The sequence below is a fragment of the Centruroides sculpturatus genome, unplaced genomic scaffold (assembly GCF_000671375.1).
Source record: "Centruroides sculpturatus isolate CEXI.00-Female unplaced genomic scaffold, Cexi_2.0 scaffold226, whole genome shotgun sequence".
NCBI classification, from domain to species: Eukaryota; Metazoa; Arthropoda; class Arachnida; order Scorpiones; family Buthidae; genus Centruroides; species Centruroides sculpturatus.
In genome coordinates this window covers 391574-417420 of record NW_019384525.1, presented here as the reverse complement: position 1 = coordinate 417420, position 25847 = coordinate 391574, and the positions used below count along the sequence as shown (strand labels likewise).

The 25847-nt window shown below is 33.1% G+C and overlaps 1 protein-coding gene across 1 annotated transcript in view; it reads left to right on the top strand.

Moving 5' to 3' along the window:
- Positions 1-25847, top strand: part of LOC111622855 (stress-activated protein kinase JNK-like) — a 165286-nt gene that overhangs the window by 129874 nt on the left and 9565 nt on the right. The window contains 4 exon segments of the mRNA XM_023365288.1: positions 6571-6756; positions 6825-6949; positions 7027-7090; positions 18359-18454. Coding sequence (XP_023221056.1) covers positions 6571-6756; positions 6825-6949; positions 7027-7090; positions 18359-18454 — 471 coding nt within the window.

Sequence of the window (25847 nt, the reverse complement as noted above, 5' to 3'; positions counted from 1 at the left end):
GTCACTAACTTGTTGGTATGTAGGTTGTTCCTTCAAGAGGTTGGGAAACTCCGAAAGAAGCTTGGAATACTTCTGTTGGGGTGATACCATTAGCACAGTTTGCTGATTAGTGGCGGTGGTAGTTCCTGGGGTTGCCAAGTGAGTGAGATTATCTCTCAAGCACCTATTCTTTAAATCCACAAGAATGCCAAAGTGACTTAGAAAGTCTGCTCCTATAATAGGGTGTTGTACGTCCGCTAAGGTAAATGGCCAGCAAAACGTCCGTCGGAGTCCAATATCAAGTTTAAGGAGGCGCTCCCCATATGTAGGTATTACGGAGCCATTAGCTGCATAAAGTTGACGATTACTGATATGTCGTTTTTCTAGGGTGGTGGGAGGTAAGACAGAGATGTCTGCCCCCGAGTCTACCAGGAATCTGCGACCAGTGGTAGTATCAAAAATAAATAAGCGATTGGATGTTTTCTCCCCGCCCCTCTGAGTGGCAGAGAGAGCGGGGCTTAGTCGTTTCCCGAGGCTTCCTTGATGACACGTTTAAAAGAACAAGGTGGGGTGCACTTCCTGGCATTAGCTTTGAATTTGAAGTGGTACCAACAAACATTATAACCCGGTACATTTGGACTGGGAGAGCGCCTTCGTCTCTCTGAGCGTGATGGGGAACGTGCTCGTAACTCGTGGATCGAAATGGCAAGTTCTGATACAGCTTTCTCCAAACGAGAGAGCCGATCTGTTTGGTGTGCGGTTGCACCACTGGTGGAACAAATGTCTGAATTAGGACTGGTTATCTCCATAATTTTGTCAGCCATAGCGGCCAAGGTATGGAGACTGTCTTGTTTGGTCACTAAAACTGAACGTACGTTGTTAGGCAACCTCTGTAGAAAGAGCGTTCTAAGGAATTCGTCCGTTACTTGTGTACCGGCCAGTGCCCGCATTTCTCTTAGTAGTGCCGAGGGCCTTTTGTCTCCTAGCTCGATTTCTAGGAGTAATTTTTTTGCCTTCCTACTTTCGGATTCTTCGAACTCGTCGATTAATCGCGTTTTTAGGTCCGTGTAGGGCGTGCTCGTCAACGGTTGGGATATTAGATCGGCGACCAATTCGGCTATTTCACAGTCAAGCGATCCTAGTACATGATGGTATTTCGTAACTTCTGTCGTGATATTAGAGACAGCGAATTGTGATTCCACCTGTGTGAACCATACTCTAACGTTCTTTCTCCAAAAGGGTGGAATTTTCACCGATACACGTGCTACCTCGACGGGGTCTTCGCTCTTGCTCATGACGGAAATATATAATATAAATACTCACAGAATTGGGTAAATAAGTTCTTGTGATCACGTTCGGGTCACCACTTTGGGGTCTTGATCAAATAATTGCAGATTTCAATTAATAAAACAAATTTATTAAGCGCTCGAATACTGTACAGAGTGCCGGCAGTGTAGTACACGTGGTCAGACAGACTGTCCGGGAGACAAAGAGTGAAAACTAAGGGCACGGTAAGTGTTGCCAGGTTGGCCACAATATATATATAAATGAGTACATAAAAGCATGTAATACTTATAACATCAGTTTAATATAATAAATGAGCTGAATATATAAATATAAAAATAACTTAATTTTAAAAATTTTAGCCATAAAAATTGCCATTTATTGATAAGACTATGTCTTGTCTCTAAAATCATGCTGCTGTTAATGGCTGCAAGCATTAGAGGTATGAAGGAGTACATGTCAGGAGTTGCAATTTGGCACAGAGTATTTGGTGCCAAAATCATGTGCACATAAAATAAACCAGACTTGTAGGTAGTCAGGGGACTGAGAACTGAGTCAAAATAAAATACAAAATGCTGAAACTGTTTCTAGAAACAGGCACGAGTGCGAGATTTTCGCATGCGTTTGTGACTGAAGGGTCGGCACCTCTTTGATGCCATGTCAGGATGACACCACCGTGTCTCGTTTGACACAGAAGCCGTGCTAACTAGGTCACACAAGCGGTCGCATAATGGAGTGATCAGATTCAGGATGGAGGGAGAGACAGCGCACCGGAAGTGACTTACTCAGAAACAAATTAACGTAACAACTATTTAATGGGTAACGATAGGCCATACAGGGCATACAACATTTTGATCTTAACGATACTAGATTGTAGATATATTGGTTCCAGGGATATTAGATATATATATCGGATATTAATGTTCCATGATTTCCGAGAGAGCATTTACAGTAAATACGCATGGCGATAAATACCTTTTATGATATCTTGATCAGTAGCCCATTGGTAAGACAGAAAATCCGGCAAGACATTTGTAATTCCAATAGTTCTGGTGATCCTTGATATTAGGTGAGATGAGATATTAGGCAATCCTTGATATTATGCGAGGTATCCAAAAAAAAGAGCACAGGTTATACATAAAAGTTTTCACGAGAAAATTAAATCGAGTAGTCCAATTGAAGAACTGGCGATGACTGCCCACTTTGTTGTTCTGTTCTATATGTTGTACTGTTGAAATCGAAATATTAGGTCGAAAGGTGATGAGAAAGCATCGTTACTGGGCCTGAGAACTTAACAGATGTTTAGCTCCCAGGTGTGAAAGTTGACAGTTATTTAATGAAAGTATAGCTACGATGTGATGTTAGGAGATAATGATATAAACATACTGAAAGTCTGGATTCGGATCTTCACATGTTGCTCGCGCTCTCCAAGACATAGTCTCATCCCAAGAATGGCTTTGCCATTTTACTTGTTTAATATCTAATACAATAAATAATTAATTAATATTTAAGCATTTGAGAAATTTATTTAAAATTATAGCTAAACAATGTCTGTAATGTTTTATCTTTAAATAAATTTGTTTGTATATGATATACTTATTTAAAATATTGCATGATCATACATTAATTATGTCATATATTTAGGATACAAAATTTGCCTTTGTATTTACCTTCCTAAAGTTATTTAATTGATATATTATGCTTATCTAAATGTGTATTTTTAGCTGCATAATTGGAAATGCAGCTGGATTTTTAAATTGGTTCCAGTTTTTTATGTTGTAAATCAAATTATTTGCATGAAATTAAAGATTGAAATGCCATATGACAATTTGTTATAAGTGTGTTCAGTAGTATGTAACAATTTTTAAATAACAAAAGAATCAAAAATAATCATTGACTGAAAAATTTAAAAAATTAAATTATGGCATAATAAGTAGAGGGATGAAGTATTTTAAATTATGATTTTACAAGGTCTGTTCAAAAAGTATCGGACCTTTTTTTTTCCGCGTAAACCAATGATGCGTGAGAGGCCTCCTTCGGTGGAGTTGTGGAGGGGACAGTCATGCACAGCTCTGAATTTTTTCCCGCCTGCAGGAAGCGTCAGTCGTTGGCAATCGGCCTATGAGTGAGGTCATGTAGTGCGCTCTCGTCGGATTCCACTAAGCTGGAAAATGACTGAACGTGAGCAGCGATATTACATCAAATTTTGCCAAAAACCTTGGTGATACCCGAGCGTAAACAATTCGCAAGATTCAGCAGGCTTTTGGGGACGATCCTCGAGGCCAAAAAAAGTGCGGCAGGTCCGCAGCAATATTAAAGGTCATGTTGACAGTTTTTTCGACTCTCGTGGGGTGGTGTGTCATGAGTACGCACCACAAGGCCAAACCATCGCACCAGGAGGTCCTTTGTTGTCTTTCCGATGCTGTGCAACGCAAACGACCGGATCTGTGGTCGATCAAAACTTGGCAGCTCCATCGTGATAACGCATCCGCCCATTCTGTGCATCTGATTCGGGCTTTCTTTGCCAAACACAACACTCCTGTGGTTCGTCACACTCCGTACTCTCCCAACATGGCTCTGTGTGACTTTTGGCTATTTCCCAAGCTGAAAATGCCACTAAAAGGAACCCGAAGTTAGTCGAGAGAAGACATCATGCAAAATCTGACGGACCGGCTGATGGCCATTCCAAAAGATGCGTTCCAGCAGTGTTTCCAGCAATAGCAGGAACGCTGGGAGAAGTGTATACACTACCAAGGAGACTACTTTGGAGGGGATTAGGGTTTTGTACCTCAAAATCAATAAATTTATTTTTGCCAACCAAAGGTCCGATACTTTTTGAACAGACCTCGTAATTTGTTCTGCTATATCTTTAAATTGTTTTATTAACTAATATTTTCTTGTTAGCAGAAAGCATATATATACATATAAAAAAAACATAGGTTATACACAAGGTGATTATCCAGCAGAAAAGAGGGTAAGGGAAAGGAGGGGAAGACGGAGGGAGAGAAGATAGACAGTAGAGAAAGGTAGGATCCCTCTGAACAACATACATATGGCTACAATACCATCTATGTTCAGGGCCGGATCATCGCATAGACATATGAGACAAATGTCTAGGGCCCGGTTTTTAGAAGGGCCTGGTCAAACTGTCTATTTTGAAAAGATTTGTAAATAAGATAGTTTACTTTTCTGTTGGACAACTGTATATAATAAACAAATATATACAGTATTGCTTTTTATATGGTTTTAGTGAATTCTAAAATCTAAAGAAAATGTACGAGGGTTGTTCAAAAAGTTCCTGGACTTTTTGAATAGCGCGTTTCCAGTTGGTTATTTTTTTAATTCGCTTGAAGGAATTGTGTCTGCGGAAACCTCCCGAGTAACTTCCTTCAACCCGTTTGTTAATATCTTGTTTTGGTGATTAGTTACGGCCGTTTATGTGAAGGGGTCTTTGTGGGGTTCAGCAAAAACTCAGATCCGCAGAAATCAGCTCTTTGAAAGAGCAGCGTTGTTCTGTGAAATTCTGTGTGAAACTCCGAAAATCCTTCACGGAAACTTCCCACGGGTGGGTGAAACAGCCCCCGCTGCAAAAAAGCTCGACAAGTTCGCTCAAATGTTAATGTGATGTTGACTGTTTTTTTCGGTGCAAAGGGGGTTGTGCATCACGAATACCTATCTACAGGCCAGACAGTCAACACGGAGTACTACTTGGTGTTATGAAACGCCTAAGAGACAGAATCAGGCGAAAACGGCCCGAACTTTGGAGGAGCGGCGAGTGGTTTTTTTTCATCACGACAACGCGCCGGCGCATTTGTCCCTCAGAATTCGTGAGTTTTTGGCCCCCCTACTCATCTGACTTGACACAAAGAGACTTTTTCCTGTTCTCCAACAAACTAAAAAACACGCTCAAAGGAAAAAGATTTGCCACCTTTCCAGAGATAGAAAAAAACGATGGAGGAGCTTACGAGCATTCCGGAAAAAGCGTTCCAGAACTGTTTCAAAAAGTGGAAACACCGTTGAAATAAGTGTATACGTTGCGGAGGAGACTACTATGAAGGGGACCCTGACAAATATGTGAAGTATTTTTCTTTTGTAATAAATAAAGTTTAAGAACTTTTTGAACAACCCTCGTATTCTTATCTTTCTTCTAATTGAAAGTAAAAGAAAACTCCCAATAATTTAGAATTACTTTTATAGCGATAAGAATAATATTAACTATCTGTATTCTTAAATCCTGTGAAATTTTGCTTTTATTTTTTATTAAGCAGCTGCAGTGTCCGTATGCAATTTAATAGAAATAATAGTAACAAAATTTATTAATTGAAATTTTCTTCTTCAAAATGTCTAGGGCCCCAAAGTGGGTTAATCCGGCCCTGTCTATGTTTAAAGTTGGCATGCAGTTTTTAGGCTGCAAGGTCATAGTCCCCAAAGGGTCTAAAAGAAAATCTGAGTGTAGCTAACACCAATAATTGAGTGCTGCCACGAATAGCTAAGTGTAGAAGTTAGTGCCAAGTGGCTGTTAATAGAAAGACTTATATCTACTTAATACTAATAAAACTAAATGCAAGCACGAATCTTAATACTACTTAACAGCTAGAGAGACAGTGCAAGAAACAAACGAACACAATGACAAAGCACATGAGACAAACAGATTGACAGAAGACACAAGCAAGACCCATATTTTTTTTTAAACATTAACTTACTCACTAACTAAACTAACCTTTCATAACCTAGGACAAACCTAATGAGATGACAAAAGCTTACAAACCCTAATATAATTTAACCTAACCAGAAACCAAGCTAAGAGTCCCTAATCTAACTTGCAACTAGAACCAACTTAAACTTACTGAATTTAGACTGAAACTTAAATACAAAGTTGAAAGGCAGCCATATATTGACAGTTGAAACAAAGCAAGGGAAAACTAATTGCCATATGTGCCCCCAGAGTGAGCGCTCTTAACAGCCCACTAAGGGATATGAATGTGAGTAGATGATGGAATATTGTACACTAGTAACTCGGGATGCCCCTTAGTGGGTGTTCTTTACAAATTTCCATGAGGCATGGTTCCTTTGACTTCTTTGTTTCTATCAATATGCTCTACAGCTCCATTAAAGTCCCAATGGTAAGATTTACCCTCTGAATGAAGGGGTCGCCACCCCTTCATTCAGACTGCCCCATAGGTGCTGGAGTAACCAACTTATAATATATAACTTAAATATTTTTATTACAAAAAAAGTATTTTATATTATAAAAGTATTTTTATTACAAAAGAATCTTGTTATTTGAATTCTTGAATTATAAAACAGATATTGACCAATGGAATAAAATCATTGAACAGTTAGGTACTCCATCACAGGATTTTATGAAACGACTACAACCGACTGTTCGAAATTATGTTGAAAATAGACCTAAATATACTGGTTACACATTCGAAAAATTATTTCCAGATGTTTTATTTCCAGCGGATAGTTCAGAACATAGTAGACTGAAAGGTAATTTTTTGTAATTGAAGTGTTAATATTGTTTATTGAATGTGGTATTCAAGAAATAAAATTTTCAGCTAGTCAAGCGCGTGATTTGTTGTCCAAAATGTTAGTGATAGATCCCGAAAAAAGGATATCAGTCGATGAAGCTCTTATGCATCCATACATTAATGTCTGGTATGATGAGAGTGAAGTTAATGCTGTAAGTATTTTATTAAATTTATTAATCTTGTATACATGTATAGAAAGAAGTTAGTTTATAAAATATTTATATTTTAGCCTGCTCCTGCTCCCTATGATCATTCAGTAGATGAAAGAGAACATACTGTTGAACAGTGGAAAGGTATTTATTTATTTTTCAAATACAAGACTGAAAATAATGAATTAACTGTTAAAAATATTAAAAATTAAAAATGTTAAAGGTACTAATACAACATACTGATATCATATTGGTACTTTTCCTTCAATACTGAGTATGTTATAACTCGATCCAATACCAATACCAGTATTGATATTTTTCTTCAGATATCAGATCCTAGTATCATTACATTTTTCACAGATAAGTAAGGTCCAACCAAAATTGGATTTTGCAAACAAACTGAATTTTGGTTTTAAAGTCAGTTTCAGCTGAAACCGAATATTACTCTACTTTCAGTTAAGATAAACTTTAAACAACGCTATCAACAATTGTGGAATTTTGTCTGTAGGGAGATTGCATGGCAATTAAGATGAGATATATAGGTTTTTTATAAAGTTAAACTTATATAGTAAATATTAAGGACTAAAAATTAATAAATTTATATCAAATTTCAGTTCCAGAATCTACAAATGCTTAGAATTCGGATCACTATTTACAAATAACTCTCCAGTAAATTATTTGAAAAACTTTCAAATGTATTAAAATCTCAAATCAGCTGATATACTGTTGGTAACATTTAGTTTATACTGACCTTTAAACATTCAATCTGCTGATGTATTGACTTTTTAATTTTCTGCTAAAATGCTTGTGCTGCTGATAGATTGGCTCCTGGAAATTCTCAGAATTTTTCTTTTGTGACATTTCATAGAAGAATGTGTCGACCAGTAGAAGATTCTAGATCTAATTAACATATTTCCTATTAAATGGCGTTGTTACATTTAAGACAAAGAATTTTTCAAAAAGTTTTCACTATTTTATTTGCATTTCTCATCCTGCACGGAGTGTTTCCTTGTTTCTTGACACCATACATTCGAGTTTACTGTCCTTATTTTATAAAGTATATCATTTTAGTATGTTTGTTAATTTTTATTTATCATATTTACTCTATATTATTTTTAGTTTGTGATATTATTTTCATAGTTGTTTAGNCTAAAAATCATTATTATTATATTATTAATATTAATTATTTTTTACTATACGATAAGTGCTCATTGTTAATGAAAAAGTATTAAAAATTTATGATAATAATTCAAGTTTTATGGGCCTTTGACATTTGGGGGCCCAGGGCTTTAGCCTTATTAGTCCCCATGTAGATTTGAGAGTACCATTAATACATCTTTGGCATTTTATGTTAGCAAAACAGTATTTTTCTCACATTTTTATCATATTTTTGTTAATGGTTTTGCTGTTTAATGGGGAGGAAGTTTGCTGTCTTACTACATTTTCAACTATTAATGTAATAAATAAATAAAATCTAAAAGTCAAATTAACTTATTTTCAGGTTAATTCCTAAAACATAATTTAGCTGTCAGATATGGTTGCTTATTAAAACTGAGGTATAGTTTATTACAATAATTTATTAGACTTTATGCTATTTGCCAGTTACTTTGTTATAACAAATAAGAATAATTTGATTTATAATTGTTACTTAGGTTGTAATTCAACATTTTACAATAATTTGATAGTTATTTTTAATGAATGCAAACTATCTTTAATGAAATTTTAAAGTAGTTTTAAATAATCATAATTTACTATTACAGAATCTCACCATTGCAAAAAAATTGACACACCTTAAAGTCAGCATTTGATAGCAATCAAATATAGAACCTGGAAAGATAATATAAAAATGAAATTATTACACTTTTACAGCAGAAGGATACATTATTAAAGAAATGTTACAAATTAGAAAATGGCAAACTAGTCTGGCAATAAAGCTGAGAAATGTCAAGAGATTGTTCTACAACTGCTAAAAGGCAATACTGTGATGAAACTGCTCTTCAATGATATATCCTTGTGCTGTGATATTGTAAAGAATTTTCCATATTTTTACTATTATTCCACATGCTGAATTTGATTTACTATTGCATGCCAGTTTTAAGGTGCATTGATCTTCTTATTTTAAATAAGAGCATTTCATTATTCAATCTCTTACTTGGTTTTAAATTATCCTTCTATTCTTATTATCGTATTTATATTGTTATTGATAAGATTCCAATTTTTAAATTTTAATAGTTGACATCTGGTCAGTTGGATGTATTATGGGAGAAATGATTAGAGGAGCTGTATTGTTTCCTGGAACAGACCGTATCCTTTTGTGTATATATGTATATATATTTTGGAGTCTTGATCAAATAATTGCAGATTTCAATTAATAAAACAAATTTATTAAGCACTCGAATACTGTATAGAGTGCCGGCAGTGTAGTACACGTGGTCAGACAGACTGTCCGGGAGACAAAGACTGAAAACTAAGGGCACGGTAAGTGTTGCCAGGTTGGCCACATACTCCTTCCCCAGTGACAACGCTCAGGAACTTAGAAGGGAAACGTACAGTTCGTCCAGAACGAGTCGTCCGTGGAAAAGGTGCCTGGATTTGCGTGGTCTCATTCGGTAGGTGGTCGTTTCTATCGACAGGTCCATCGTCACTGTTGGAGAATGGCGAAGGGGTGGTTGTAACTTTCAGAAAGAAAGCGGGTTTGAGGCGGTCAATTGAAACAGTTTGCTTTCCTCGAGGTGTATTTAAGTTGAAGTGTTTCTCTGAGCGTCGTAAGACACGGAAAGGGCCATCATAGATTGGTTGTAATGGTTTGCGTGATGCATCATGACGCACGAAGACGTGTGAGGCAGTCATTAACTCCGGGTGTAAAAATATATTTTTAGAAGAGTGGTGGACATCTCTGACTGGGCGAATCGACCTCATGTGATCTTTTAACCTGCAGATCAATGTAGGAAAATTATTGGCAGAAGTAGTCTCATGGTCAGCGAGGAGATCAGAAGGCAGTGCAATGGGTTCGCCGTACGTAATCTCTGCTGCTGTAGTGTTATAATTGGGGATGACATAGGATCTTAGCCCCAAGAGGATGGTTGGGAGTTTAGCAACCCAATTATNGTATTTTATTAAATTTATTAATCTTGTATACATGTATAGAAAGAAGTTAGTTTATAAAATATTTATATTTTAGCCTGCTCCTGCTCCCTATGATCATTCAGTAGATGAAAGAGAACATACTGTTGAACAGTGGAAAGGTATTTATTTATTTTTCAAATACAAGACTGAAAATAATGAATTAACTGTTAAAAATATTAAAAATTAAAAATGTTAAAGGTACTAATACAACATACTGATATCATATTGGTACTTTTCCTTCAATACTGAGTATGTTATAACTCGATCCAATACCAATACCAGTATTGATATTTTTCTTCAGATATCAGATCCTAGTATCATTACATTTTTCACAGATAAGTAAGGTCCAACCAAAATTGGATTTTGCAAACAAACTGAATTTTGGTTTTAAAGTCAGTTTCAGCTGAAACCGAATATTACTCTACTTTCAGTTAAGATAAACTTTAAACAACGCTATCAACAATTGTGGAATTTTGTCTGTAGGGAGATTGCATGGCAATTAAGATGAGATATATAGGTTTTTTATAAAGTTAAACTTATATAGTAAATATTAAGGACTAAAAATTAATAAATTTATATCAAATTTCAGTTCCAGAATCTACAAATGCTTAGAATTCGGATCACTATTTACAAATAACTCTCCAGTAAATTATTTGAAAAACTTTCAAATGTATTAAAATCTCAAATCAGCTGATATACTGTTGGTAACATTTAGTTTATACTGACCTTTAAACATTCAATCTGCTGATGTATTGACTTTTTAATTTTCTGCTAAAATGCTTGTGCTGCTGATAGATTGGCTCCTGGAAATTCTCAGAATTTTTCTTTTGTGACATTTCATAGAAGAATGTGTCGACCAGTAGAAGATTCTAGATCTAATTAACATATTTCCTATTAAATGGCGTTGTTACATTTAAGACAAAGAATTTTTCAAAAAGTTTTCACTATTTTATTTGCATTTCTCATCCTGCACGGAGTGTTTCCTTGTTTCTTGACACCATACATTCGAGTTTACTGTCCTTATTTTATAAAGTATATCATTTTAGTATGTTTGTTAATTTTTATTTATCATATTTACTCTATATTATTTTTAGTTTGTGATATTATTTTCATAGTTGTTTAGTAATTTATTTTATTTTATTTATTTTTTAAATTATGATATCACGCTGAAAATTGCAGTAGATTTGATCTTATTTTTGTTTTGGTTTTTTAATCAGGAACACATCACAGTTTATGACTGTTAAGTTTTAAAAAATAATTAAACTTTAGATTTGAAAACACCAAAAAATTATTTTTTAAACATCCGATTAATTTTTTTATATATAGTAATTATATATATCTATTTTATTTCAAATAATTAGAGCTGAAAAACAAAGAAAATAACGATTTTATAGCATATTTTTACATTATGACCTTGATGACACAACAGCAAAAACAGGTATGGCTTTTGCAGGTAAAGTCCTACCCCATGGTTCAGAGCTGATGCTTATTCATTTAAGGAAAGTCAATCAACATAAAAATATTAACTCAAGCTTAAAAGATGTTTATACAAGAGGTTTAATAATCAATAATTTACAAGTTCTTTTATAAACTTACTAGCAGACCCTGCCATGCGTTGTTGTGACTCAAAATGTATCTATTATAAATGTATAACACTTCCCCGTGGGGGAATTTTTTGAAAAATCCCTTCTTAGAGTACATTCTCTTGACGTACCCTATTAAAATGCAATCAAAAACACAAAAACCCACATCTAAAATAGTATAAATAGAAGCAGAGTTCTTCATGCTAAGCCTTAATCCTTTCCATTTCCCCTCAGTGGGGGGAATTTCTACATGTATATTATATAAAAACATGTGCATATTCGAATGCAATGTTGTGTCAAAGTTTCAAAGGAATTGGTAGGAACAAACGAAAATTACATTTTTATCTATACTAATATAATAAAGAGGTAATGTTTGTATGTATGTAAGTTTGGATGCAGCAGGTAATCTCCAAAACTACTCATCCGATTTCAAAAATTTTTTCACCAATATTTAGAATGGAACTTCAGGATGGACATAGGCTGTATATTATTCCGTTAAACATGGGGGATGGACAGTTCTTTACAGTAAGCCTTACGGGGAAGGCTTACCGTAAAGAACTCTGCTTCTATTTATACTATTTTAGATGCGGTTTTTTGCATTTTTGATTGCATTTTAATAGGGTACGTCAACAGAATGTACACTAAGAAGGGATTTTTCGATATTCCCCCCGCGGGGGAGAGGGACAGGATTAAGGCTTACTGTGAAGAACTTGGCTTCTATTATACTATTTTAGATGCGGTTTTTGCATTTATGATTGCGTTTTAATAGGGTACGTCAACAGAATGTACACTAAGAAGAAATTTTTCGAAAAATTCCCCCCCCACGAGGGAAGTGTTATAACACATTTATAATAGATAAATTTTGAGCCACAACAAGGCGTGGCGGGGTCTGCTAGTTTATATAGATAGATAGAAGATGATCTGGGTTTGTTTTTAGTTCATCCTCACAGAAAAGCATAGTGTCTTACAGAAAAGCAATCTTAGGTCGTCGTACTCACGGAGTTAGTGCCATCTGTTGGACATAAAAGCCTTAATCCTAGATGATATCTTTTAATTTATATGAATGTTTAACGGAATAATGTACAGCCTATGTCCACCCTGAAGTTCCATTCTAAATATTGGTGAAAGAATTTTTGAAATTGGATGAGTAGTTTCGGAGATTACCTCCTACATCCAAACTTACAAACTTTACCTCTTTATAATATTAGTATAGATAAGGGAAAGGTGTTTTGCAGCAAAATTAATGGACACTGAGAGGGAACAAAAAACCTTATTTGCTGAAATAAAATCAGTCAATATATACAAAAGCCAATCTGTGCTTAATTTGCCATCAACTAGAATATAATAAGTCCATATGTTTTTGACCAAAACAATAGTAAATTTTTTAAATAAAGCATATAAATTTAGTTGTATCACCTTGGGTACTTTTGACATGCCCCCATTAAACAGGTGAGAACAAATGGGTTAAAAATCAGTTTAATAATTTCATTAATAATAATTAACTAGAATTAAGCATGTTATTTACGTTAAGATTACAAATTTCAATTACACAAAACATTTCAAAATAAACCCACGGACTGAACAGTGACAACCAGCAAGATTTCCAATTTTAATATCCAATGCCAACTGATCGGTATTCAATACTTTTGTAGTATTGGGACATCTCTAACTATGATAGAGATTAAAAATGGACAAAATTTAAATAATGTTTAATGTGCTCTTAGAAGATATTTTGAAGTTTTTATCAACACTTTCCAACAATATCAGCACTTAAGAACAGGGCTTTGGAGTAAGGTCATGATCATTGATCCAGCTTCATCTCCAGCCAAACGTTTAATTTTAAGTACAGTGGGTGATCAGTTAATGAACCACAAAAATATATGTAATTGTACAATTATATCTAGGTTCACAAGATACAATTCTACACACACTTCTCAAGTTCTCACTGTTACAATACTATAGTCACAGATAGTTCACACGCCGTAATCCAGTTCGTTGCAGGAACAAAGAAACCACAGTAGAGAAGAATATTTTATAATGTATGACAATGTTTCCTTATAGATATTCAGCGACACACATCACTTGAAGGGCACTAAATATTGTCTAAGACCCATGAAAAAACCCGAGACATAAATTGTTGATGGATCTTGATTATGATTTGTACTGTGCCTCACGCACCTGAAAACGGTCCTTGACTTAACCAATGCTTCATACAATTCACCGATCTCCTGAAGAGGAAAAAAACAAAAGCCTCATAACAGTCGACGTCGTCTTAAATATTCCTCCTGTGCACTTAACAGGTTGCCAATCCTTTTTCTCCACTGCAGAAGAATAGCCAAAAAAAATATATATATATATATATATGGCAGAAAGCTTCAACAACACAGTATAAATACATATTTGACTTTGAAAAGTTATTACATGCCTACTTATTTTTGACCAAATTTACTGATAAAAAATATCAATTATCAGTATATCCTCTGCCACATAGTGCCATACCAGTGGCATGCCATGACATTTGATGATAGGGAAGCTGTGTTTCTGTAAGAAGCCGACTTCCAGGGGCAATCAGTCAGTGATGGTCTAAGGTCCATTCGTATTCGTTTGTTCGATAAGCCAGTAAAAACCATAGACTTCACTAAATGTATTTTTAATTAATAGATTATCTAACACACAATAAATAAGCAAGTTCAATATAATTACCTCTGTTCAATAGATTCACTATGCCCTCTAAATGCCAATTCTTGCTTTGATAACATCTATTAATTTAGATATAATATATCTATTAGCCATAACTTTTGTTATAATTTTCAATATTTATTTTATATTGTTTACTAATGTTAAATCCTATTCTATTTTGATTTCCAAATTGCTTCAATTTTATGAAAGAATCGATGATTTTTCATGTCTTTTGCCAGCTTTAGGCTAGGACTCCACTACCGTAAAAACAGCGTAAAAATCCCTCGACGTAAAAGCTTTTAACCACGTGACCCTGATATCTTACGCTTGAGCAGGCCGTAAAACCAGCGTAAAAGCGAGTTGAGCTATGTTCAACTTTAGACACGAATACGACTGTAAAACGGTACCTTCAACCAATCAGAAGTCAGTGGAACTACGTCATCGCAACACGAAGCTAAAATGGCGGAAAACGAGCTTTTGTGTACGTGCCCTCGTGGCTACTCTAGAATAGATCCAGAAAGATATATCGAAAACATCCGAAAGTATTCGTGTATCTACGACAAGAGGTAACTCGATTATAATAATGGATATCAAAGGAAATCCTTCAATTTAGAGGAGTATATAATAAAAAAGCTAAGCATATAAGTGCTGTATATTATCTTAATAATACGATAATAAAAGTTAGTATATGAAAGTAAAGATATTATTTTTACTACATTTGTAATTATAGTGCAGAAAAAATTCGTAGAATATAATCATTGTCTTTATATCGATACATCACGTATACAACCGTCTTTCATTTCTACCAATTCACACGTGCGAAGAAGTATTTACTTTCGACACTTGGAGCAGCACCGTCGCCGTAAAAACTTCATGCTGGCCGGACCTCCACCGTAATCCGAGCGCAAACGCAAATAGGTCACATGATTAAAAGCTTTTACGGCGAGGGGTTTTTACGCCGTTTTTACGGTAGTGGAGTCTTAGCCTCACTGAAATTATTTAAATTGTCAAAGCCATTCTTATTCCACACACTAATTTTATTTGAAAATAGTAGGAAGCCAACAAAACAATTTTTGCATTTTTATGCATCCACAAAGCCATTTTATGTCTTTGTAAATTTTATCACAAAAATGTCAAACAAATTTTTTTGATGAAGTGTTTATATTTAATTTAGGCATTGATCTTTCTCTTTTAATAATGTTTTCTTTTTCATTATATGGTCTTGAGCCAAAAGTTTTTTGAAATAAATTTTCAATATCACAATTACATTTTAAATCGCTAGCCACGATATAAAGGCTAAAATTATAAAATTATAAAAACTTACTTGTTAAAATAAAATGCATGATGGATATACAATTATACATATATGGTAAAAAATATTCAATAGTATGAATATACTTTTAAAGAAAATTACAATTAAATATAGTTTTGTGAAGAAATGTACATAAAAATAACATAAAATATTCTTTACTTTTTAAATATTAAAACAATCCACTTAGTTAAAATTGCTTCCTACCAGTGGCTTGTGGATGGAATCAGAGATGATCTTGGTAGGTGTGCAGTGTGTGCATGCATGCCAAATCCCGAGAGTGCTGATACCGGTTAATGCCAAATGCCTCTTTTGTGACATCACTAGTATATCTCAAAGGGCACGACAGGGTTGTTGTAAATTTTAAACGTTTCTCACTATAGCTGTAAAAATCTAAATATGTTAAACTTAATAGTCATTTATTTTCTAACTAATTTGTTTTAGGACTGGGAGTCCACGGAAATTTCCAAAATTTACAACTTTTCAGTCACTCTCATAGAACTGGAAAAATTTCTGTCTTTATTATGTCTAATATTACTAAGAAATCAGTCCCCACTGTACTCAGCTAGAGATTGGTTCGGTTAAGCTTTTGTTTAAGTAAAATTCCGGCTCTTTTGGCAGGATTTTATTTTGTCCCCAATTCCCTAATCACTTAATTATTTAACTACTTCTTAAGTAGAAATAAGTCAAAACTGGTTACTTCATACTTGAATACTTGTAGTCTTGGAAAAGGAGTGGAAAGACAAATTTTTATGACAACGGATACATAAATCATAAATTTAAGGAAAATAAATTCTAGTGCTTTCTCTGTACCTCTTGCATCTCTCTCATTCATTAAATTTAATTGTAAATGACGCTTCCAAAGTAACAGTTAATTTTTTAACATTGTACAAGAATTGTAAATGTTTTTTTCTACATCCCCTTAGAGATGGGATATATGAAATCATAATATCACCGGTTTAACATCGAAATCCATGAGTAATATAAGATGGGAGAGCAGAATAAAAATATCATATTTTAATGGATTTTTTAAAATTCCTGTCAACTATACAGAACTATCATAAAAACATACCAGTAAATTCTTATCGGTTGGGTTAAGTTATAAATCTACTCGTGATTCACATAATCAGGCGAGGGCAGCCAAATATCCAGAAGGCGGGCGGCTAACAGCTCAAAACCAGTCCTGGATAGAATCATTGGAAACATTATACATGTGTAGCTTTCACCAGCTAAACCGGGTGAGGTCGGTGCTCTGTAAAGCACATGCGCAAATGAGTATAATCCAGCTGTTTGGAAGCTGATTATACAGCGCTTCCATTCCGTCACTAATATTCAAAGATACAATAGCAATCTTATCGTTTTTTTCACATGTAGTATAGAAATTTGTAATAAGATATATAATGCAGTTATAATAAAATATTAATTCTAATTATATGAAAATAACTGCACAATATATATTTATTTTTTAGAAAATGCAATGGAAGTGGCACTTCCACCACTTCCAATGACGGCATGCCACTGTGCCATACATAGCTACTGCTCTAAATTTAGATTTTATTGGAATCTAAATCAAATGATCACTATAATTAATCATGCTATTTTATGCTACAATTAATAATTATAAATTAAGTAATTTGGTACTAGAGGTAGATGTTTGGCATAATTGTAACATAAAATAGCCTGATTATTTACAGCAATTGTATGGTTTAGTATTAATATTGGGCTTCAGGATGTTACATATATTGGAATCTATGTTCAATATTAAGCCTCAGTGCAAGAATCTGTCACAGTAGTTTTTCTGAGATCTAAATCCTGCATACCTGAAGTTGGAATTCACTCGATGATTAGACTAATTCTACCGAATATCATTTTCTCCAGCAGATAAAAAAGAATCAGTTATAATAACAAATTACAATAATTACGAAGAAAGATTTGCAAAATAAAGAAAGCTGAAAGTGAATTTAAAATGAAAATAAATTTTAGTGAATATTTGATAACTTAATAAACTACATAATGTTTATATTTAGTTTTTTATACTATTTAATTATAGTTAGTAAATTAGTATGGTTTTAGAATACAGTAGACTCCCTATAACATGGTAGATACGTTCTGTTTTATACGAATTCCATGTTGTACAAGTCACTTAAATACATGACCCAATCACAGCCTGGCACGTGTGCAGTTTAGCGGCTATGGCTGTTTGAAAGGTTTTCTTCCATAAAATTAATCGATTCTAGACTAATTTGACTCAACATTTCCAAACCACGTATAATTTTTTGGGAATAATCCATATAAACTATGCTATAAACAAAAAATTGTGTGCACCGAGTGCACACCGTTTGAAGATGCCATTGCTTAAGCTTGTTTTTGTCGCGGCTCATCGAACGGCGAATGTGTTTCCTGATAAGTTATTCTAAAAAATTTTTTGAGCAATACAAAAAAATATCTTCATAATATTGATGTAAAATATATATTCTGCATACTGACTATATAGCTGATATCTACTTACATAAGTTTGGGATATATATATATATATAATAAAATAATAGAAAAAATGAAAAAATTATGATCTTCATGTAGCATTTTCTTAAGTACAAATTGATTGAGTCAATATTAAAATTTATCAGAAGATATTAATCTGTTAAAATTAGGTCTGTAGAAACTTTTTATTTTATTAAAATATTTTTATTATACTGTGTTAATTTTTTTCCATAGAATTGATTTATCAAGAGGTTTTGGAATATGAACAGACACACAATACATTAGGAATAGCTTTAAATTCAGGACGATCTCATCATAATTCACAAACAGGTAATTAAAGTTTTTATTATGTTGTTAGTGATTTAATTTAAAACTGTTTTAGTACATAAAATACATGTTTACCTCAAATATTTTGTGAAATTTATAATAGTCGTGTGAACAATATCTGTTAATACAGTAGCCCCTGTATATATCACTCATTTAGATATATAGTGCTTTATTTATCTTTCAATATGACAGTGTCTTAGCCAATAATGTTTAAAAATTTGGTTGCTGTAGAATTTCTACTGGCAAAGAATATTACCTTACACTAATCATTAACATTGAAATTACCATTATATGAAATACAACCCACAAAAAGAAAATTGGTATGGAGATCAAAAGTAGACAAATCAGGTAAATAAATACATTGTTATATAGTTCTATCTAATATATCACTCATTTGGTTTGTTTCCTGACATTTGCGATATAACAAGGGTCTCCTGTATTAGTTTGAGATGATGTTTTGCTAAATAGAAGTTATGAGAAAAAATTTTTTTAATAGAAATGTCTGCAATAAATAAAACTATCAAAGATAATTTTAAAAGCTATCTTATAATAATGCATGTATGTCTTTGACTATCTTAAATGGTCAACTTTAGATTCTAGAATTCAATACCAAAAGAGGACATTTGAGAAAGTCAAAAACATTTGTTCATTAAAAAGTTTTATTTTATATTTTTGACTACAGCAAAATTGTATATTTATATAATATAACTATTATTAAACACAATCAGCTTCAGTATCAACTTTAAGGAAAGCAGTTTAAGGATGAAGCTGTTACAGAATAATAAGGAATAATAAAGATAACTATTTTACAGGGTGTCATGTAACTGACAGTACAAATGGGAAGGTGGTGGATTCTACATGAAATCCTGAATTGAAAATATAGAACAAAAATTTTTCATAAGAAGCTCTGTTTTCGAGAAAAATGGCTGAAAGTTTATTGAATATGCGTGCATTTGATCAGGATTTAATTCACTGGATGTTGCTGTATGCTGTTTTTACTTTTGTATGTTTTTAAGCATTGTTGTGTTACTTGATATATTTGTAAACACTGTTCATATTATTATTTGTTTTTTTTTTATCATTCTTACTCTTTTCTTATGATTATCATGTATAGTGGTGACATACCAAATATTGAAAAGTTAAAAGAAAAATTATTATAGCATATAAAAATTGAAACTGCAAAATTATACATAGAAAATGTTTGTAGAAATTTAATAAGATCACAGTTATGTGTGTAACAATGTGGACATCATTTCCAACAATTCTTAAATTAAAAAATTTCCTGAAAAGTAAACATTTTGCCTTATTCTGTGCCCTCTCTAATTAATTCATTTGATGCATACAAACATTGGAAACATTGGGTTATAAGTGTTAGTAGAGCTAGTGTGATATATTGATAGCACATGGTGATAGGATCTAACAAAGAGATGGGCAAGAAAAGAAACTACAAAAGAAACATACTTTATTTCACCCGTGGTTTTACACTTTGCAGGATTTTTATAGATTCTGACACTCCTCGCTAGAATTCTAGTACAAACAATTCACCAGATACACAGGCAGAACCGTAAAATGCAACTCTCACGACAAAAAAATATGCCTGAAAATATCTGCCATGGTATAAAGAAAACGTATCTAAAAAACTTAAGAGCTACTTATACTAAAAAGGAAGGAAGGAAAAAGATAGAATACAGGACAGAAAAAAAATCTATAGTGCAAGATAAGAACAGGTACCCAAGATAGTCGATGGTCTCATGGTGGTTGTGGTGGCCAAGATGATGAGGGACAAATGTGGGTAGAATTCAATCAAAAAAAACTTCTTACACCTTTCCAGAAGTCCTTATCTCTGAATACTCAATTCCTCTCGATCATTAGTATTAACATTGAGGTACTATATACTCACTCAGCAGTATGTAAATAAAATAAAAAAAAACACAACACCTTAATTTGCTGAGAAATTTAATAATTTTTTTTTTTAATACATAAAAAATATAAATTCGACTTTTAACAAAGCTAAAAACTTTGTACTTGTCCTAAATTTTTTTTTTATTTTTTAGTTAGGAAGAAACCATAAGTTAATACTATCTCTCCAGTCGATAACAATCTTGAGAATACTACAACGTGTCTTCTCACTTTGATGTCCCAACCAAAAAGTGGCCCTCCTTGTCTTTTCTCTTGCCCTCAGGGTCACCCCTCTCCTTTGTCTTCTAACTAGGTCACTCACCAATGACACTTCAAAGAAGTTCTTAGAAAATTATATATATAAAGGAGCCAAGAACAAAGAAGGATAGGAAGAAGCATACATATACTATTAAAGATACATACAAACTTATAAAATATAATGGTGAACTACCACACTAGTTTATATGAAATCCATTGAGTTGAATCTTGATTCATTGCATGCGTACTTGATAAACTTTCAAAGCCATTTTTCTCAGAAACAAAGTCTTGTATGAAAAAATTTATTCTATATTTTTGATTCAGTATTTCATATAGAACACCACCTTTCCACTTGTACCGCCAGTTATATGACACCCTGTATATAAGATGAAAACTTCTCCCTTATATGCTATTTTTATCTCATATGAAAAAAGTAAATTTGAAATTAATTCAAAATATATATTTTGCAATGATTTTTTTTTTTAATGTGAAACTTAACATTGAGTTGAATGGTTTCAAAATTTTCCTAACACTTAGCAATAAAATATCGTGTACCCCTGTATAACACATTCCCCTGTAATGGAGATTCATATAACATGACAAAAAACTTGAGACAATACTTATAAATACAATAAACACTTCTGTATAGCATGTTAGATAAATTTAATATTTTGACACACTTTTTGATTTTTTTTGTTTAGAAATGCTGTATACTTCTTAAATACCTTGGGGTGATGATGTTGAAAATACCTTGGGGTGATGATGCTCATTCTTGATTGTGTATCAATGTATCTTATCCCCTGAGATAGAGTTTGTCTTCAAAATGTGCACCCATAGACGAGGAAGTATCCATTGAACTGAAGTATCTGCAAGCTTAGGTATATCCATTGGCACTAGATAAGGGATAATATTCTGTTGAGGGACTGGTGATGACTGCCTAAACTTGCAGTTTCTGGCTATATTGACTTGGAGAAATCGAGATAGTAGGTCGGGAGGTTATGAGAAAGTGTTGCTTGTACTGCTGAGAACTTAACAAATGATTTACTCTCAGGTAAGTTACCTGAGAGTAAATCATTTGTCTCATGAAAGTTGATGTTACGACATTAAATTGTTTACATTGAAGTCTGAATTCTCTCACAAATTTTCATTTATCAGTCCTTTACAAGAAAGATCATTGATTATTTTTAATATTTCTTAAAGTAAAAAATTAGAATCACATAAAGCCAACAAAAAGTTTTATAAAAGAAATAATAACTTAACTTAGAATTTAAGTTCAGATAGCCTACTTGTTTTGTATTCAAAATAAAAAACAGCATTAAAAAAATTATAATTGAAATTATTAATTTCCAAATTTAAATATTAAACAGGATAAGATTAATGTAATATAAATTTTAGTTTTCTAGTTTTAAATAATATAAAACTATAAAAATATGACAATTTTTTTGGTTGCATCAGTTTTTCATCCTACCAAATTGTTTAAAACAGCGATTTTCAACCCGGGTACGCAATAGGTTGTTTAGGGATACAGAAAAAAGTTAGTTATTATGGCAGACAAAGATAGTATCACAAATTAATAGTATTAAAAAATTATTAGGTAAAAAATGTTCCTTGCAACAATCACAAACTTTATTATACATTTCAAGATGCAAAAATAGAAATAAAAACTTATGCTGCCAATTGTACAATGCAACAGATCAATAAATGTTGCACAGTTGGTCAATGGTAGTGGGGATAACATTATGTGTGATTAGTGATTATGCTATGGACTTTTGATGGTGGAGTATGTTACTGTTATTCTTATTATCTCTCAACAATATCCCCACGTGTTGTTTGAAAAAGTATTCTTTTGTTTATAAAAAGTATTTTTTATTGTTAGCAAGAAAAAGGACATAGCTAGTTTCTCCAGATTTTCTCTGCAAGCTGTAATTTTTTTCATTATTTATTCATTATTTATTCAGTATTTTTATTAATTTTTTATTGACAAGACTGTCTTGTTTATAAAATCGTACTGCCTGCTGTGTTACCAGCTTAGAGGTATGAAGGAGTACATGTGAAAAGTTGCAATTTGGCACAAAGTATTAGGTGCCCAAATCATGTGTGCATAAAAAAAACCAGACTTGTAGGTACTCTGGGGACCAAGAACCGAATCAAAATAAAATTCAGAATGGCGACACTCTCTACAAACAGGCAGTGCGAGATTTGAGCATGCATTGTTTGTTGGGAAGTTGGAAATGCCATTGGGGTACGCTGATGAAAAATGGTTGGGAACAGCTGGTTTAAAAAAAAGAAGAAAAAAAAAAAGATTATTTTCTCTTAGCTCTTGGTTGTTAACGAAATGAAAGCCAGCTTATTGTTTTTATACATTCTTGTTCTAGTGAAAAATTTGAAATAAAATTTTGATGATTAAATTTTTGCAGATCTTGGGCATTTTAAATTGATAATTTTGTGTACTTTAAGCAAAAAGATCATGAAAGTTTAACGTAACAAAATGTTTAATAGTTAGTTTAATTGCCTGTGTTTGTGCCAAAAAATAAAGTTTGCTTCATAATAATTGATTATATAGCAGGGGTGCCCAGACTTTTTGATGTAAGAGCCCTAGTTACCTAACTGAAAATATTGGGAGCTGCAGCTAAAATTCTTGGTATAAAAATAAAAAATAAAAATTTCAGAATCATAATGTGTTTATTCTGACAATTTTTACATATTACATTTTTTTATTTACTCTTTGCTAGTTGAAGATTTATGAATTTGTAATATTGAAATTAATTTTTGATAATCAGGTTCATAATTAGAAATTGAACTTCTTATTAATTCTTTTAGATATTGGCTGGTTAACTGTGAATGAAACTTTGATTTAATCAATTTCATCATTACAATGATTCAAAGCATATGTCAATCCAAAAATTGACAGTAAATGATATGCTGCATTTTTTAAATTGTTGTACTTAATTATTGGTACATATTTCTAAAATTCATTGATTGATTTTGCCGATTTATGTAACATTTGGAGACCTTGATATTCTTGCATCTCAATTAATTCTAATTATCCTGATACCGTTTCAGGAAGTAAGCATTTCAATAATGTAAAACCATTGTTAATCACATCAATTTGAAACAGATTTAATAAACAAGAATATAACTATGAAATTACCAACATACCAGCATAAATTCATTTCAAAAACGAACGTTTTCTACCGTCTTCAACGGTCATCATCAGGTTTGAATCCAAGATTTCAAAAAATCGAACATTGCAGTTATGCGCATGTCCGATGTAGGGCCTTAATAAAATTATTCGTGTAATTGGTTTCCTGCTTCAAAAAATCCGATGTTGATATTATAGTGTAGACATATATGGTGCGCATCCATTATACGTCATAAAACGCCCTCCATGCCGCCGCCAATGAGTCTGTTTCCTTGAAATTGATGGCTGTTCCCTTTCTGAACGCTTTAAAAATTTCCAGCTGTTCTAGATATTTCAGGCTGGCCTGGTGTTCACACCGTTGTATTAAACGTGCATTATCAAATTCCACCCTGACGTCATCATCAAGCGCGAAAGCGGCCAAAGCTGTATTGAAAAGGCGTTTTTGAATTGAGTACTTGTGTTCCTTGACCCTTGTTTTAAGGCAGCATGCAGTAGCCCCAATATATTCACCCGGACGATTCACCCTATGATCGTAAATAGGGATAGAATATATTCCCGGAACACAGTTCCTATCAAGACGGTCCTTATCGTTTTGTAAACAGGAGAAAATGGTCTGCGATCTTCTGGAAGCGATATTACAGAAGATCGCAGACCATTTTCTCCTGTTTACGAAACAATAAGGACCGTCTTGATAGGAACTGTGTTCCGGGAATATATTCTATCCCTATTTACGATCATAGGGTGAATCGTCCGGGTGAATATATTGGGGCTACTGCATGCTGCCTTAAAACAAGGGTCAAGGAACACAAGTACTCAATTCAAAAACGCCTTTTCAATACAGCTTTGGCCGCTTTCGCGCTTGATGATGACGTCAGGGTGGAATTTGATAATGCACGTTTAATACAACGGTGTGAACACCAGGCCAGCCTGAAATATCTAGAACAGCTGGAAATTTTTAAAGCGTTCAGAAAGGGAACAGCCATCAATTTCAAGGAAACAGACTCATTGGCGGCGGCATGGAGGGCGTTTTATGACGTATAATGGATGCGCACCATATATGTCTACACTATAATATCAACATCGGATTTTTTGAAGCAGGAAACCAATTACACGAATAATTTTATTAAGGCCCTACATCGGACATGCGCATAACTGCAATGTTCGATTTTTTGAAATCTTGGATTCAAACCTGATGATGACCGTTGAAGACGGTAGAAAACGTTCGTTTTTGAAATGAATTTATGCTGGTATGTTGGTAATTTCGTAGTTATATTCTTAATTCTCACACCAGTATGATGAATGATTGTTTGGATTTAATAAACAGTCAATTGATGGTTTTAATGCTACTAAATCTGCAAATTGTTCTTCAAAAACGTTAATCTTACACTAAAAGTTAACCATGAATTCTTTTAGGTGGAAGAGTTAGAGTGGAATGTGTTAAAACAACAAAATGATAACAATGGGTTTTAAAAATAAATTTATAACTTGAGACTTAAATTAGTAACAATAATTTTATTTATGATTTTATAATGAGCGTCTAGCAGGAACAAGGGATTCGAGAGAGACTAGAGGCAAATTAATAAGAAGAATGAGATAGTGTGAGATCCAACAGAAGGAAAAATGTAGTGTTCTAGCATCAAATTTTAAAAACATCAGGTGCTGCTTGGGTGCACTAACTGAGTTTTAAAAAACATGAGTTGACTGTAGCTCCAATGTATTTACAAGATACAGAAATTTTAAAAAATAACAAATATTCTTTATTTATTAGTTGAGCCACAATTAAGCTCTTGAAGAGACACATGCGGCTTGCGAGCCACAGTTTGGGCATCATTGTTATATAGTATTATGTAGTATGTACTAACATAATATTCTAAGTCTGTATATCCGTATCTGTATCTCACTTTTTATTTGTGAAACATGCATTTTTACATCAACCATGTTTTGTTCAAATTTTCCTTTGAATAATCTATAAAATTTTAATGGTTAATTGATTAGCCATTATGTTAATAATAATTTTTGAGTTTTGGTTCATTTATATTCAATAAAATAAATAAATTACTTCCATGCTATGACCCAGTAAAAATTGATAGTTTCATT